This window comes from Hyperoodon ampullatus (assembly GCF_949752795.1).
Source record: "Hyperoodon ampullatus genome assembly, chromosome: 3".
NCBI classification, from domain to species: domain Eukaryota; kingdom Metazoa; phylum Chordata; class Mammalia; order Artiodactyla; family Ziphiidae; genus Hyperoodon; species Hyperoodon ampullatus.
Genome location: NC_136916.1, coordinates 17,781,463 through 17,797,527, shown reverse-complemented (window position 1 = coordinate 17,797,527; position 16,065 = coordinate 17,781,463). Strand labels below are relative to the sequence as shown.

Genomic DNA, 16,065 nt, shown 5'->3' with positions numbered 1-16,065 from the left:
AGACATATGTCCCATGTGCTTCTCCCAAAACTATTAGGCAGAAAACTAGCAGAATCGCTACTGATCTTTCCATTCATGATTTATCATAATGGTCCCTGTGGAAGACGAAGTCTTTTACATGTATTGAGCTCGTTTTATTTTGTTTATAGTCTCAGACATTGTAGGGGGCCAGGCAAGCCACCGGATAATACATAGAGCACAAACAATAATAGCATAAAACTCTACCAGAAACTGATAAGAGCTTAACCAAGCACAGTGGCCTTCCTGGGGTTGCTGTCACCGGGGTGTGGCGTGTGCTGTCAGGCCTCATTGGAGGAGCGTAGACATTGTTCTGAAGCTAGAGGATGGTGATGTGCAGAGGTTGGATGAAAGTCTGTCTGGTTGGGATAAAGTCACGAGTCAGGCTCACCAGTAGTCTTCCAGTTAAACAGCCGTTTACGGGCAGCCGCTGTCTGCTTAGCAGTCCTCATTTTAGAAGTTTAGGGAATGGGAAACGGACCTGTGATCGTATCATATGAGAAGTGCAATAATAAAAGTTTGTACAAAGCGCTATGGACGTATAGGTAAAAGGAGTTTTGTCTGCGAGACTTGTAGAATAATCACCAGCATCCATTTATCTAACTTGAGTGTACCAACAGACACACCTAGGTTTTGTAGTTCCTGGGAACTTTTGAGAACTGTTTTATCCTGATTTGGTCCATTACCTCAAAGTTGAGGCCACACCCATTTCCCATAATGTGGAAACCATGGTTTACCATCAGTTAGAGCACAGCCAAGTTCAAGGGTGTTTTCAGACAAGATGCTCCAACCCTGCATAAGCTATATTTAGATTTTCTTGGGGAACGCCCCTTGAAAAGGCTACACAGCAAGACCCCCGGGTCAGGAGTCTTTCCCTGCTCTCTGTGCACCACACAAAAATGACAGCCTTAACTCAGCATTTATTTGTAAGGCTATGGATTTTCACTAGCAATGCCCATCTGAAAGCTGTAACTGGCTTTCTCTAACAAACCCGCACAATTCCTTTTCCATATGAACTGACAGAGAGGGAAAGAAGCACCTTTTTAAAAAGCTGCCTTGTCTCTTGCAAGAGGAGAGTGGCTTCCAGTTAGATACCCCAGTACAGAGGGAGGCCAGCCTTTCTGCTCATTCTGTGGCTGGGAGCCGGTCCTCGAGTCCCTGTGCACATTTGATCGAGCTTCTGGAGTGATTTCCTCAGTAGCAGCTACAAGTCACGGTGCTGAATGACTACAGGATTGACAGTGGGTTTCCTGAGATGCAGTGCTGGCTGCTGGAATGATCTCCTGGGCAGACCGTGGAGTGACTGGATGATAGATGACCAACATCCATGCTGTATGAAGCGTGGAATTGAGCAATCACAGAGTTGACCAAAGAAATGCATGAAGGTCTGGCTGAGGTACAATTGTACCAGAATAAAATAGTAGAGCGAGCCCTGTACTGGCGGTGTGCTGGCCCCAAATCTCTCTGTCTCCTCAGCAAGAAATGGAAGAAGTTGGTCTAAATGACCTCCAAAGTACCTTCCGGATTTAGACACAGTGGTATTTTTACTCTTCGGCTGTACCCAGGGCATGACCTGCAGGGATGGGAAATATGTTGGCTTGTTTTTTTTTTTTTTTCTTTTTTTTTTTGCGGTACGCGGGCCCCTCACTGTTGTGGCCTCTCCCGTTGCGGAGCACAGGCTCCGGACGTGCAGGCTCAGCAGCCATGGCTCACGGGCCCAGCCGCTCCGCGGCATATGGGATCCTCCCAGACCGGGGCACGAACCCGTATCCCCTGCATCAGCAGGCGGACTCTCAACCACTGCGCCACCAGGGAGGCCCTTGGCTTGTATTTTTTAATCAAATGTGAAAACAAAAGAATTCTACACTTTTTCTGTTATTACGTTAAATAATTGGCACTTTGTAAAAAACTGAATTACTTGGTTATGGTTGTGCCATCATTTGATAGCATCTTCTATGATCTGTGAGGGTTTAATATAAGCAGAACAAAGATACTAAGATTGTTTTTTTAATTTAATTTTTATTTTACATTAGAGTATAGTTGATGTACAATGTTGTGTTAGTTTCAGGTGCATGGCAAGTTGATTCAGTTATACATATACATATATCCATTCTTTTTTAGATTCTTTCCCCGTATAGGCTATTACAGAGTATTGAGCAGAGTTCCATGTTCCCTGTTGATTATCTGTTTTATTTTTATTTTATAAATTTATTTATTTTTGGCTGTGTTGGGTCTTTGCTGCTGCACATGGGCTTTCTCTAGTTGCGGTGAGCGGGGGCTACTCTTTGTTGCAGTGCGCGGGCTTCTCATTGCGCTGGCTTCTCTTGTTGTGGAGCACGGGCTCTAGGCGCGTGGGCTTCAGTAGTTGTGGCACGTGGGCTCAGCAGTTGTGGCTTGTGGGCTCTAGAGCTCAGGCTCAGTAGTTGTGGTGCATGGGCTTCGTTGCTCCACACATGTGGGATCTTCCTGGGCCAGGGCTCGAACCTGTGTCCCCTGCATTGGCAGGCAAATCCTTAACCACTGTGCCACCAGGGAAGCCCTGATTATATGTTTTATATATAGTAGTGTGTGTATGTTAATCCCAAATGCCTGATTTATCCCTCCCCCTGCCTTTCCCCCTTGGTAACCATAAGTTTGTTTTCCAAGTCTGTGAGTCTGTTTCTGTTTTGTAAATAAATTGATACTAGTATTGTTTTAACTGGTCTTATTATACTCTTGATTTTGTGTGTTGCTAACTCAAGTGCTGGTGGAGAGGCAAGACTGTATTTCATTTGAAGATATATTCATTTGATCTAGAGGTCAGTTCTTTGTGAAAGATTTCTAACTGTCTTATATATTTCTCTGTTAGAAGAAGCGGAAAAACACTGATTCATACTTTATTTGTTGATGCAGGGGGAAAATTACCTCAGATTTCAAGAGGTAATCTGGAACCCCAATAATTCTTATTATCAATATATTTGTAAGAACCTCTTAGGCAGCTAATCTGGAAAAAGGTTTATGAGAATGGCTGTTGATGTGTGCATCTATTGCTTCTTAATATAGAAATTCCTCAAGTTCTCTTGTAGGTAGAAACCTACTCTAGTTACTTGTCATTCTTTCAAATGCAAAAAGTTGGCGGTATGCACTTGGACCATATGCTTACTAAGTGTTGCTTCAAAGGATGGAACATCGTTATCACTAAGCAGAGCTTTTATCTGCAAAGTTCAAAGGAGTGTGAGGCTGTGGATTTATGCCTTCCATGTCTCCATCCGCCTCTGTTCACCTGCCATCGTGTCGACCGACATGCAAAATTATTTTGGATTAGAACATATAGGAGCATTGGCTTATGATGTTGGCCCTTTAATGACAATATAAGGAAAAGTTAGACAGGCTGTGAAGATCCAGTCTTCTCTATGCAGAAACCACAAAGGGTCATACGTATTTGGGAGGCTGAGGAAAGGAGTCCTGTGCTGACATTGGGGTGCTTACTAGGGAGTGGTGCAATTGAACAAATTCATCAGGGGCTGGGGTGGAGCTACATCATCCTTACCCAAGAGGAAAGGAAGCTCTTGGCTAGGGGCTGCTTGTCTTCATTTCGCCAATGTGGTACACAGGACCCTTGGGCTTGGCTGTGCGATGAGGGCTTGCTTATCCCCCCAGCAGTACAGGCTCTATATCAACGTGAGAGAATCCATCCGGCCCAGGAGCCAGATTACTGTTACTGTTACTATTACTGTTACCGTTACTCTCTTACTGTTGGCCCATCATCTTCACGCAGGAGTACACATGTTCATAGTAATCATCCACATCTCGCATTCATTCTAATTCATGCGTTCATTCTAATTCTACTCAGAAGTAAACAACCTTGCAGGCCTAGTTGGAAATGTGGGAAAGAAAACCCTCACACGACTTCAGCCTCCTTATTTTTGTCCCTTTGGTTTCCTGTGTTCCTTATCTTTTTTGTGTGTTTGTTTCCTTCCAAGTGGAAGAAGACACGGAAGAAAGTTCAAGATCAGGGAGAGAGTCTGTCTCCACAGCCAGCGACCAGCCTTCCCACTCTCTGGAGAGACAGATGAATGGAAACCAAGAGAGAGGCGAGAAGACCGATCGGAGGAAGGAAAAAATGGGGAAAGAGAAGAAGAAGGACAGAGACAAGGAGAAGGAGAAGATGAAAGCCAAGAAGGGGAAGCTGAGGGGCCTGGGAGACATGTTCAGGTAGGTGCTGCCAGCCAGGGCCAGCCGGCCCCCGTGTGAGTGCCAGGCCAGTGCAAGCACCGCTTTGATGACCTTGTCTTTGAGGTCAGTGGAGATTCTTCTCTAGTTCCCAGGCTTCGCTGCTGTGTTTTTACTTTCTTAAGGATTGCACTTGAACTATTTCAGACCCTTTTAAAGAGCCTGAAAGATGCTATCTTGCCAACCATGTAAATAACTGTGGAGAGGAATGAGGGCCAGAGACAAAGGGCCCTCACAGCCGTGTTTGTTCTTTTGTGCGTGTGAACAATTGTTCATTGTTGAAGTTGAACATCGAGCCCAAGTTAGTGGTAGCATATAAAGGTTCATTAATAACAAGTCTAATAAAAAAAAATGTTACAAATAGAGCTTCAATTAAGCTGTGTTGATTAATGTAATACTTATTACTTCAGTCGGTAAAGATTTCATTAAATGCAGTCTCTGGCTGTTTCCTGACAGTTGTTTTTGTGCCCCTAAATTATACTCTAGGATTACTTAGCATATCATTTTTTTTACAAATCATGGCTGCACAATAAAAGTGACAAGTCGTTCAGAAGTTGCTCTGAAACTCTCCCATAAACGTTCATCGGAGGTGATTTATAATATTCAGGTATTTAATGTTAAATATAAAGATTGCTTGATTGTTCCATAAATTAAACCCCTAAACATATCAAGATGATGGTTTAAAATTGAAAACAGATGGCATAGCCCCTTGACTCTTCAAAAAGTAGTTATCCTGCGTTATGAATCCCTTCCTTTTAGCTTTTTGTTAATTGCAAAATGTGAACAAGAGTTTTTATTTTCATAGAATTTTCCTGATTTATGGTCCTGAGGTTGACCTCAATAACTCAGGAAGTTACAGATAAGTCAAGGCCATGAAGCGAGGACTCAGGCCCAGCCTGCAGGCTACACACATACCAGATGTGTCCTGTGGATGTCTGGCTAAGTCAAGTGCATGGAATAAGTAGGCTACAGACACAGATCACACAGGGCCCGGCCCACTGGCAGTATCAGCTTTAATTTAAATACGGTCGCATTTCCATCTTCAGAACACTGGGATTTGCATCCTTTCACACCAGAGTTTTTCTTGTTCATATACCGCTCCTCCTGAATGCATTTGCCGTCAGATCATCTTTCATCATTATATTCCATGTCCAGGAACACTTACGGATGGAACTGAGCTAACTGCCACTTCAGTTTCTGTGTTAGGCAGAGAGCTTCTCACTCTATATATGCAAACTGACAGCTCGTAATCAGGCACCTACATAACGCACAGAAATAAAGCTGTTGTCTATCCATTAACATTGAGGGAATTTGCACCCCTGTTTTCTTTAAATCAGAGAATATGAAGTAAGAGGAAACCTCCCCTAGGATATACACATCCCGCTTGGAGCCCAGTCTCACTTCCAGGTGCGGCGCACCCCCCCCCCCCCCAGTGAAGTCTTCCTGAAGGCTAATGGCTTGTAGGTTTCCTTCATCGGCCAACATTTATCTGATGGGTTCAGCGCTCTGTTCTTATTGAATAAAAAAGTAAGCAAACTTCTAGATTGTTTATAATTATTTTAGAAATGATACATTATTTTAATTATACATTATTTTTTCTGTAGCTTGGGACTCCAGAGTAAGAGAGGCTTTATGGTAGAGTTTTCTTTTGGGGGCCAGAGGAGTGGTGAGTGTGGGGACCATGGGGAAATATATATTGTTTCAAAGGGACCCTGAACGCAACCCAACCCAGCCCCGTTTTTACTAAAAGTTCTGTAAAACACTGTATGATGTTTTCTCTAGATCAAATTCTACAGATTATACCTCTAACACATAGTGAAAGCCAGCTTTGTGATAAAGAAGTTGACCCATTTGTAACTTCAAAGGCCTGAGTATTCTTAAAAATCAACTTCTGTGTTTAAGTGCAGGGGCTGAAGGTATTTTCTAAAACCTGAGCTCACAGTCTCCCAGTGTTTAAGAATGGCTACTGAGAAAATCGTGGGTGTCCACACTTTTCTGGGACCAATTTGCCAGAGTCAGCCCATGTTGGCTTGTGAGGGTCAATTGTTCAATTTTTAGAAATTTTGCCAATTGGTTGTTAAACACAACCATTATTAAAAATTAGATAAGTTCTATAAAAATCAAAGGTAATTAATAACTCAAAACTCATCACTTCCTAATTATTTTATTACATTTCACTATGATCTCTGCTTTTGAGGTTATTTACGCCCACTGTATTGGCATGGTGCTGATACCACACGCTGGTAGCTTAAAATCAGCCATGTTGGGGGTACTTATACCCCAGGAAGTGTATGAATTCCACAAAACAGGGCTTTTTCTTCCAGGAGAGCCACATACCACCACATGGAGAATGCAAAGATATCCTAACAGGTTGCAGTGTCTTGTCTAGTTGCCTTGAATGTGGCCGTCTTCTCTCTGGTTTCCCTTTGGGAAATGGTTGAAGCTTACGAGTATTCCTCCTTGAAAAGAAGTTGAGAATCCTTTATTAGACTAACAGAAGCTTTTTGTTTGGTTGTCTATTGCCTCTAACTCCTTCATAGCATTATGAAATGTCCTTAGTATTTGAGAAGACTCTTAAAGCATTGTTAAACTTTTCAAAACCTTTTTTACCACCTTCCATACCTACTGGATCTAATTATTTGAGACTAATAGACTTGCAGGTTGATTCTTTTATGTTTCCTTTTTTTTTTTTTAACTAACAGAGGGGAATATAGTAAGATTTAAAAATTAGTCTCTTCCTTCCTCTTTGTTCTTTTGAGGAGAATAGGATGTGATTCCCTTAGCAGTGTTGCTTTAAAATACCTTAATCAAAATATGTATGCGCGTATAATTTCTTAGAGCACTTTGTAAGAAGATTCAAGTATAGCTGCCCAACGTAGGCCCGAAGTACAAAGCAGGGGTCTGTGTGTGTGTGTATGTGTGTGTGTGTGTATGTGTGTGTTGGGGGGTGTTGTTATGATTTGTTTCTGTTTTTTGGTTCAGTTGTAACAGAAAGAAGAAGGTAAGGGAATGGGGAATTAGATGTTGGGAGTGTAGCTTTTGAGGCATAGGAGCTTTTCCCCTTTAGTCTTTTGAGGGAATAATAACATGGTTTCCTTCAAAAACCAGGCTTGCAGGCTCTGCTCCCCACCGTCTCTCTCCCCTTGACCCCAAAACACACACACTCTATTCTCACCCCTGTAAGGTGTCTGTGATTTTGTTTACCTTTGATGAGGGCCACATAGATGTACCATATCTCAAAAACTGTACCAGAGGAAACCACGGCACCTTGAGTCGGTATTTTTATTTGTTGGTCTATACCGACGACATGGTTTTCTACTTCGTGCATTGAATGGTCGTCACAAAAACAATTTAATTATTGATAAACAGCTCTAGGAAAGAATGTTGGGAGTCACGTGAATCACTCCTCTATTTATAAATTATGGAGTATATGAAGTGCAAAAGCAGCCTTAATGCAAGTTTTAAATCACAAATTTAAATCTACAAGGAATCAAATGGCAAATGTAAAGTGTCCCGTGTTTGTATGAATTTCTCCTTGTATGTACTACATCTTCTTTTGCCCCTAAGGCGCTCCCATTGCTTTAATTAAAATGGCTTTGGATCTGAGAAGGCTGAGTTTCTCTACTAAAAAGGTAAACTTGACTTTGTTGATGTGATCGTTCTGTGTGAAAAGCGCAGGGCAGCGTGAGGGTCTGAAACGTGGAGCTTTTGTGTATGTCTGATTCTCGGATGCATGGCTGTTCAAATTTAATACTATAAAATATTTCTGAGAATTCTGCAATTTTATGAAATTGTCACCAAAGAGGGAACTGAGTCCGTGCTGTAGAAGGAGAGAGATCTGTTGTTTAATGTTTGAAATGCATCCATTTTTAAAGGAAGGTAATAGCATTGCTAAGCAGCGTGTTTTTGTGTGAGTTTCCATCTCCAAAATGAAATAATAAGATAATAAACTCCCTTATTTAGGACAATATTCTCAGACAGTAAGCATTTAAAATTATGTATTCCCCTTTTTTTCAGCCCTTGGATAAGTGTAATTCGATGCGACTTTGCCTGAAAAATTAGAACCGTTTTCTTTTGAATGTCATGGAATTGCCTGCCCTCTGAAACAGAAGGTTCCTGGACGTGACCCCACTCACGCCTCAGGTGCTTTGTGTGGTGCTGTGACACATGATGGCCGAGGGCCTGTCGCCCCCTGGACCACTAAAGCAAAAGCCATGTTGCACTGTTACCGTTAAAACTGAATCCTCCAGTTACATTGAAAATGATTCCCTGGGTCCCTACAGCATGGTTTTATTCAGTTCTGTACGAGGAAAAGGATAATTTAGTGTGAAAGCTTGTTTGGTTGAAATCAGATGTACGGCTGTCTTTGCCTTTTTAGAATATAATCGTCTTCAGAACGCAGTGAACACGATGAGATTTTAAAACTCGATGTCATAGTTTGGCTCGCACCTTGTAGGCTTTTGAGAGAATAACAAGCACGCGTCTCGGTTGCCTCCCTTACCTGTGCTCACTAACCGTGTGTCTGTACCGTGTTTCTCGTTTAGCCTGGCCAAACTGAAGCCCGAGAAGAGATGAGCAACAAACGAGAGTCCAAATGTCTTGAGAAGCACATATTGCACAGTTCTGTTTTTTGTTTTTGTTTTTGTTTTTTTTAAAACAAACAATAAATTTACTTTCAATGAATTCTTAGTGGCTGTTGACAGATTTTGTTTACGACATCAGCAGTTTTGATGGTTTCGTAACACCCACAATAATCGCTTTGGGACTTTCTGTTCTTGATGTCAAGCTTGGGGGTTTACTGCTTGACAAGGCAGAGAAGTGTTTTTTCCTTTCTTTTCTTGGCCCGTTTTCATAGTGGAAATCCAGAGTTCTCACTGCTGGTGTATTCAGAACTCACCCGCCCACACCCATCGGGCGTGAGGATGGGTGCTTCGAGAGTGCGCAATGTACCGGGTAGGTTTTGTTGTGCGACATGGCAGCTGGGGACACAGGCAGGTAGGGGAACAGTCTGCGGGCGATGAGGTGTGTGGGTTGGGATAGTCACCCATCCATCGATGGACCAATGGGCCAGTGTGAAGAGGACTTTTTGGCAAAGGTTCTTCCCTTGATGGGTTACACAGTTTAGACAAAAAAATGGGGGTGGGGGGGCTGAGAAAATAGATATCTTTGCTCAGGGATGGCTGAACCAGCAAGTTCTTCCAGGGTGAAAAAGTAGGGAGACGTTGGCAAATAATGATCCTGAGGTTGCTGGGACCCCAGGGAGTGAGAGTGCACACTCTTTTATAAAAACGTTCCTGGAAAGAGCTGCCAGGTGTTGTCATCACAGGTGTGAAAGCTCGTGCAGGTGGATCTCAGACCGTCCTTCCTTTAGAGCAAAGCCTTCATCCACAACCCCCTCATGCTTCATGGCCCCCTGGGATTTCAGAGAAACTGTAGAGTTAGCTCTATTTCCTGAGAATGGTAGAATTGCATCCTGCTCAAAGAGAAATGTGATGATGAAGAGGAAAACCATGTCATAAGTGGTATTACGGTACTGGGATGGGAGCCTGTGAGAAGGATTCACCTCCGCTCTGACCTGGTAGCAGTTGGCAGCCCGACCCTCGCACCCTCCCCGGCTGAGCGAACCCTCCGGTGCTGCCGGAAGGAAGCACACAGAACAGTGTCAATTTGCTCACGTCAGAAATAGCAGGACGTGTGGATTTTTGCCTCGGGCCCAACTGCCCTGTGGATTAATGTGACCGGTTTCTCGTTGCCAGAATTGAATGACATCCAGTGCAGCCTGCTGGTGATTCAGGGGACGCAGTTAAAATAAATGTGGAGAAAAATTAGGCCTACTTAATGAAATACAAGAGCAGTACTTTGTCATGGGAAAGAAGGAGCTGGAAGAGAACGGTTTTGCATATTTTTATTTGTTTTCTTGTTGGTCACCTGGACAGAGAATGGGTCCTTTATATAAGTACACCTACTGGGAGGTTTCCTTGGAATAAGTTATGAATTTGTAAATCCGATACTTAGTATATGCTTCTTTTAATTTGAAAGGAAACAGGTTCCCATTTTTAACAGAGGAAAGTAAGTGCCAGACTGACCTCTTAGCAAAGATGAGTCCTAGGGCAGCTGATAGCATCCTTGGCAAGGATTCTTCTAGCTGAAGCAAAGAGCCTCTGACATCTCCAGCGTGGAAACTGACTGCAGAGGGAGCTGAGGGGCGCTGAGCGTGACGACCGGGCCTTGCTAAGACCTTTTCTGACGTTCTTTAACGCTGCTTTTCCAGAGACCCGCAGCCTGAATACAGAATGCAAGTGTCAAGGATGACACCTACTTTATAGTCTCGGTAAAGCAAACCTTTTCGTAAAAGAAATTTTTGACAGTTCTGAGATGCTAAGTCAATTTCAATACCAGACTGTGTAGAAAATGGCATCTTTTTTCTGCAGTTGATGTGAAAATTGAAGGCTAGTGACTATTCACTCCTTACTAACACGGTGTAAATAAATACCACACACTGTTGAAAACGGCACTAGAAGACAAGCTTGGCTAATGACATTTACCACAGCATAGATTGGAAATATTCTTTCTGAATGTTTTTTGTTACCATTAGAGACTCTCTATCTATCTTATACATTAAATATCGTGGATCAAGTACATGTTATTCCTCAATGGATTTTTGTCAAGCCACAAAGTATTATATAAAAGTAACTGTTTGATCCTTTCCAACAGTCTTTTAAAGAATTCACTGGGGGAGTGACCTCTTACCTAAGTGCGTGTTGGATGGTTGTCTTCTGACCTATGTTTAATAATGGCCAATTGAGAAACAAGAGATGGGTTAGATTTCCTATCATAGTGAAGTAACCTGTGGTCTCCTGTTAACCTTTCTGCTTACTTCTTTTTTTCTTTTGAGGACGGATGAGCCACCCACGCCTTAAGCTCAGGCCAGTCCCCCAAAGCTGTCTGATCCTTTCTTATCTAGGCCGGGACGTTGCTGCAGCAATTCTTTCTTCTCTCTCCTGCACCCCAATGCTGGCCCTTCCCTCCTGGATCATCATCTCTGTCCTACCCTCCACCTTAGAGAAAAGTCTGTCTTACCCTCCCTCCCCTTCCAAGTACTCCCTCATTGTCCCATTTCCTCCTTTCTCCTTTAGCAAGCCCTGGGATCAATCTCTGTCTGCTGCCTGTTCTCTCTTAAACTCCCTTCAATGACGCCTTCGTCCCCCTTGGCTCCCTCAAGCCTGTTTTCATCCGGCCACCAGTGGCTTCTCCTGCTGCGTCTTCCTGCTGTATTCGCACCCTCTCCTCGGTCCGCGGGACCCTTCGGCGTGTGGATTCCTGCTCCTCTCTGAGATCACCCTGCCGGGGTCGCCTTTCTCCCCGCCCACCCCGTCACTGTCTCCTTTGCCACTTCTGGACCTGCCCCGTCCTCCAGATATTGGAGTGCTCCAAGCTCGGGCCTCAGTCTCCGTCTGTTTTTCTCTATTCTGCAACACAGAACGTGTGCATTCTTAGGAGACAGAGCGTCGGGGCTCTAAAGACAGTCTGCTGGCACATGACTCCCAAATTCACATCCCCCGCTTGGGCAGCTTCTTTGAACTCTAGATCCGCAGAGGCTACCTCTCCCCAGGCGCCTGAAACCCAGCGCGTGGGGAGCACACGGCTCAGGCGTTTCTCCGGATTGTTCCTCTCTGTCTTCCTTTCTCACGTAATGGCAGCTCTGTTCTTTTAGTTGGTTAGATCCAAAAGCTGGCAGTAGTCCTTGATTTCTATTTTTCCTTATACCCCACATTTAATCTGTTATGTACAAAAGCAAAGGCCCATTTGATCTGTTTTTGACACATCTCTGTAACCCTCATGCTTCTCAGCATCCCCCTCCCCTCCTGGATTTGGGCAGTGGTCTCCCAGCTACACTCCCTTGCCTCTCTTCTGTATATTCTGAACTCCGAAGCTAGAGTCACGGCACGTCCCTCCTCTCAACCCCCAGCTGGCTCCCAGGTCTCTCAGAGTGAAAGAGGAAATTCTGAGTCTCCCATTGGATGCGACAGCATCCACCCCTCCCCCCAATCCCTCGGACCTCATTTCTTCTACTCTTTCCTCTGCTGACTTCACCCCGACCACCCCGGCCTCTCTTCCCTGAACTGCCAGGCCCTCTCCAGCCTTGGACGTCACCCATCCCTCTACCAAAATAATCTTTTCTCAGACGGTCACGGACGGGTTCACTCTTGGACATTTAACATCTTCACTCAAGTGTCAGCTTTCAGGGGGCTCATCCAGCACCGCAAACTGTTCTCTCTCCCACGGCACACTTCCTGCCTCACTTCTTGGCATCCTTTTTCTCCTTTGCACTTAGCACCCCCTAACATATGATCCATCCCACTTACCTGGTTTAATAAAATGTCGACAGTGTCAGGGACTGTTACCCCCTTTTCCCTGCTGCATCCTGTGCAGACTGCCTGGTGCATCATCAGTGCCCAGGGAATGTACCAGATGCCTGCTAGCCCGGATCCCCCAGCTCCACAGTGCAGAGTTGCCGGCAGTGCCTGCTACAAGGCCTGCTCAGAGCAGCATCAGCGATGACCCAAGAAAGCCCGTGTGAACGCATTCCAGGCCTCAGGGCCTTAGGGTTAGAACGCTGAGGTGGAAGTCCGTGCCCTTAGCCCTGAGAGTGCATGGCAGGCCCTGGGAGCCTGGCAGAAATGCAGCATCGCAGGCCCCACCCCAGATCTACTGACATCAGAATCTATGCTTATCAGCCCTGGGGAGCCCCGTGCATGTTACTGGTGGAGAGGCCGTCCCTCCTCCAGCTCCCAGAGTTTGCCCTCGGCATCACCCTCCCTGCCCGCGGTGGAAACAGGCTTGGGAACCGTCCTGCCGGGCTGCCTTTCCTTGCCTCGGTCCCATCGCCACCTCCCGACCAGAGTTTCTTCAGCTTCCGTCAGACCATGGCCCTGAGCCCTTGTCTCGGGATTGGCTTCTGATGAAACCCAGACTAAGATAATGTGTTTGTTGTGTGAACAGATAAAGAAAATCCATAAAATTGCTAGAGTAGGTGGTGACGGTGCACGTGAGGAATTTCTACCTGGAGTGGTTTTGCATGTTATGAGCAGCGACGGAACCAGGGCAGGGCTGCTTGTTCCCGCCTTTGGGAGATGAAATCACCTCCTGAGTTGGCCTGTGACGGAGGGAATGGTCCCCAGGGAGCAAGTCTTTTCATGCTCCGAGAGCACATCATGTTCTTTGGTTTGTTGTGGAAGTGACTGTCTTCTCCGCTCTTAGTAGTCATAAATGATTTAAGGATTTTCTGTTCCATCAGACTTGCAAAAAAGATGATACAGTTTCCAAGTTAAGTCCTCCTGTCGGGCAGGCCCCAACCTTCAGTCTGGGGGTGGTATGGTTGAGGGGTTATAGGTTCAAACATGGAGTAAGTGTTAACATTGCCCTATGGATGTCTTCCTAAGTCTCAAATGTCAGGCTCTGGGCGATGGCGTAAGATCCTGTCCCTAAAAGAATTCAGAACCTTGGTTTTACTCTTCACAATTCTCTGAACAGCTGCCTCAGAGAGAATTACCTGGTGGCTGACCTCCCCCTTCTGTGGGCCACTCCCACCAGGTTTAGTTTAGAGATGGCCCTACCCCTAGGTGGCGCTCTGGAGCTTTCCCCTTTTCCCTCCCAGCCCCACGGGGCCTGGAATGGTCCTGACCAGTGTTGAGGTGTGGTTTGACCAAGATGGGGACATCTCACCTCCTCTGTTTCTCCTTCCACACTGTCTGTAATGTTTATAACTTATCTTTCACCTGTATTGAAAACAGCATCTCTGTTTCTCACAATCTTTTGGCTTATGTTACAATTCCAGTCCTTAAACAAAGAAACTAAAGGAACAACTTTACATTCTCTGTCCACACAAAGGAACAGAGACTTTGAACTGAACTGACACAAACTAACTGGAAAATATCCCCACTTTCTGTCCTAAGCTCTCTCCGTCTCAGCTCTTCCAGTTAATTTAGAGGGCTGTCCATCCAAGACCACTTCTTGGCCCTCCTTTCTGATTTTGGGGGTGATGGGCTGGTCGGTAGAAATTTAAAGAGAAGAGCATCCTTTGGGTGGCGTGCAGTCACTGAGCGCTGGGGCCCGTGGGCAGGCTGCCCAGAGCACTATTCTCAATACTCCTTTAAATCCTCAGAATCACCTTGTCAGGTAGGTGCTCTTTTTAGCCCCATTTTATGGATGAAGAAACTAAACCCACAGGTTGGGAGAGGTGAACTAGTCACAGAGGCCACCCAGTGGGTGAGGGTGGGGCCACTGGGTTCCAAGGCCTGTCCCCCTTTAGGGGCAGGTTTCCACCCCTCTGCTGGACCACCCGGCCTCCTCAACCTTTTCCTGTGGGTTCTGCTGCCCCAACCCCATGTGGGAGCTGCAACGGCTGTGAAGGTCATCGTGTGAAGTGGCCACTGCTGCTGCGTGCTCTGAAAATGTAGACCCCTGCTGCTAGCCGGGAAGCGTGGCACTTAGTACCTTTGGAACCTGGCTTTTGTTCCTATTTGACTTTGGAAGCTTCTTCTGTCTGTGGTCCTCTCTCTCTCCAACATAATTCTTAAGGACGCAGGAATTTTACTGTTAATTAAGAATTACCAGCTGCCACATCCCTTTGCCCACAGCTGACCCTCAAACTGGAACGCTAGCGACGCTGATTTTGAAAAGGCTTTCCTCCTGCTCTGCTCTCGGGATGGCCCCCCAGTCCTGTGAAGGCTCTGACACCCTTCCTGTTTTCACACCTCATTTCCCTTGCCTTTCTACACACCTTCGCAATGGCTCCATCACTGCGCTCTCGTTTATTTTTTTCCATTAAAATAATGGTGGGGCTGTTCGTCCTTTCCTGGGAGCAGGCTCTCAGCGTCGACTTCCCCTTCGGATCCTCCGGGGTTTCTTCTGCCCGCTCTCTCACCCACGCCCCGTCCCTGCCGCCCACATCAGCACCTGCCTGGCCCTTGGATGTGCTCAGCCCTGGGCCTCCCCTGGGAGGCTCTCCCGGCTCCGTGCCTCCTGCCTCGGTTCCTCCGCTCATTGTGTCCATCTGGGATCGTCATCCCTGGCGTTGCCAGATCCCCACTGCTGCTTGCAGGGAAATAATTTATCTAATTCCTGCTTCTATAATTGATTTTAGCTGTCAGGAGAGCATCTCAAGTGTACTTTTGAATTCCTAGAATTTCAGGTTTCTTTTCCTTCTTTTTTAATTTTATCTCCTTTTAAAATATAATGCCCCAAACATTTTTAATTGAGAAAAATGAGAGCATCTACCTTATCTCAGTATAGGTTGATTCTGGAACAGTTTCAGACAGGTACACTAAGAAGAGGGCGGTTTTCCTTTGGTGTGTCTCTAGAGCCTAGCTGCAGCCGCTGGGCAATGGCAAAGCACTGATAACCAGTTGTGTAGAACTCTCTACTGTGCACCCAAGTTGTCCTAAGCACACCCGGGAAAGGCGATTCCCCTGAAATAAACTTGGTGTGATGTGTCTCCACATTCAGGTAAGTATAAACGAGCAGTAAACCTCCTGATGGGCCATCATATTGGATAAGTAATTCTATTAAAGATGAACTTTCATGGCTCCTTTGCAAACTGGCGGGTGAGAGTGGAGATCTGGGGCCAAAGAAGTCTTGTGAAGGACAGCGCGTTCCCTAGATGGTGCTTCGGGCAGGAAAGGCACTTACCTGCTGGGGGGTGCGACGTGGGCCTCTGGTCCCGATTACTTCTCTTTTGTTGTTTATTGAAGGACAGTTGATTTACGGTGCTGTGCCAGTCTCTGCTGTACAGCAAAATGACTCGGTTATACACAGATAGACATTCTCTTTTTT

The 16,065-nt window shown here is 45.5% G+C and overlaps 1 protein-coding gene across 1 annotated transcript in view; it reads left to right on the top strand.

The window, feature by feature from the left end:
- Positions 1–16,065, top strand: part of PARD3 (par-3 family cell polarity regulator) — a gene marked incomplete at its 5' end in the record, with an annotated part of 523,272 nt that overhangs the window by 311,069 nt on the left and 196,138 nt on the right. The window contains one exon of the mRNA XM_079699052.1: positions 3,981–4,212. Within this exon, the coding sequence (XP_079555178.1) occupies positions 3,981–4,212 (232 nt within the window). The remainder of the gene's footprint in view (positions 1–3,980; positions 4,213–16,065) is intronic.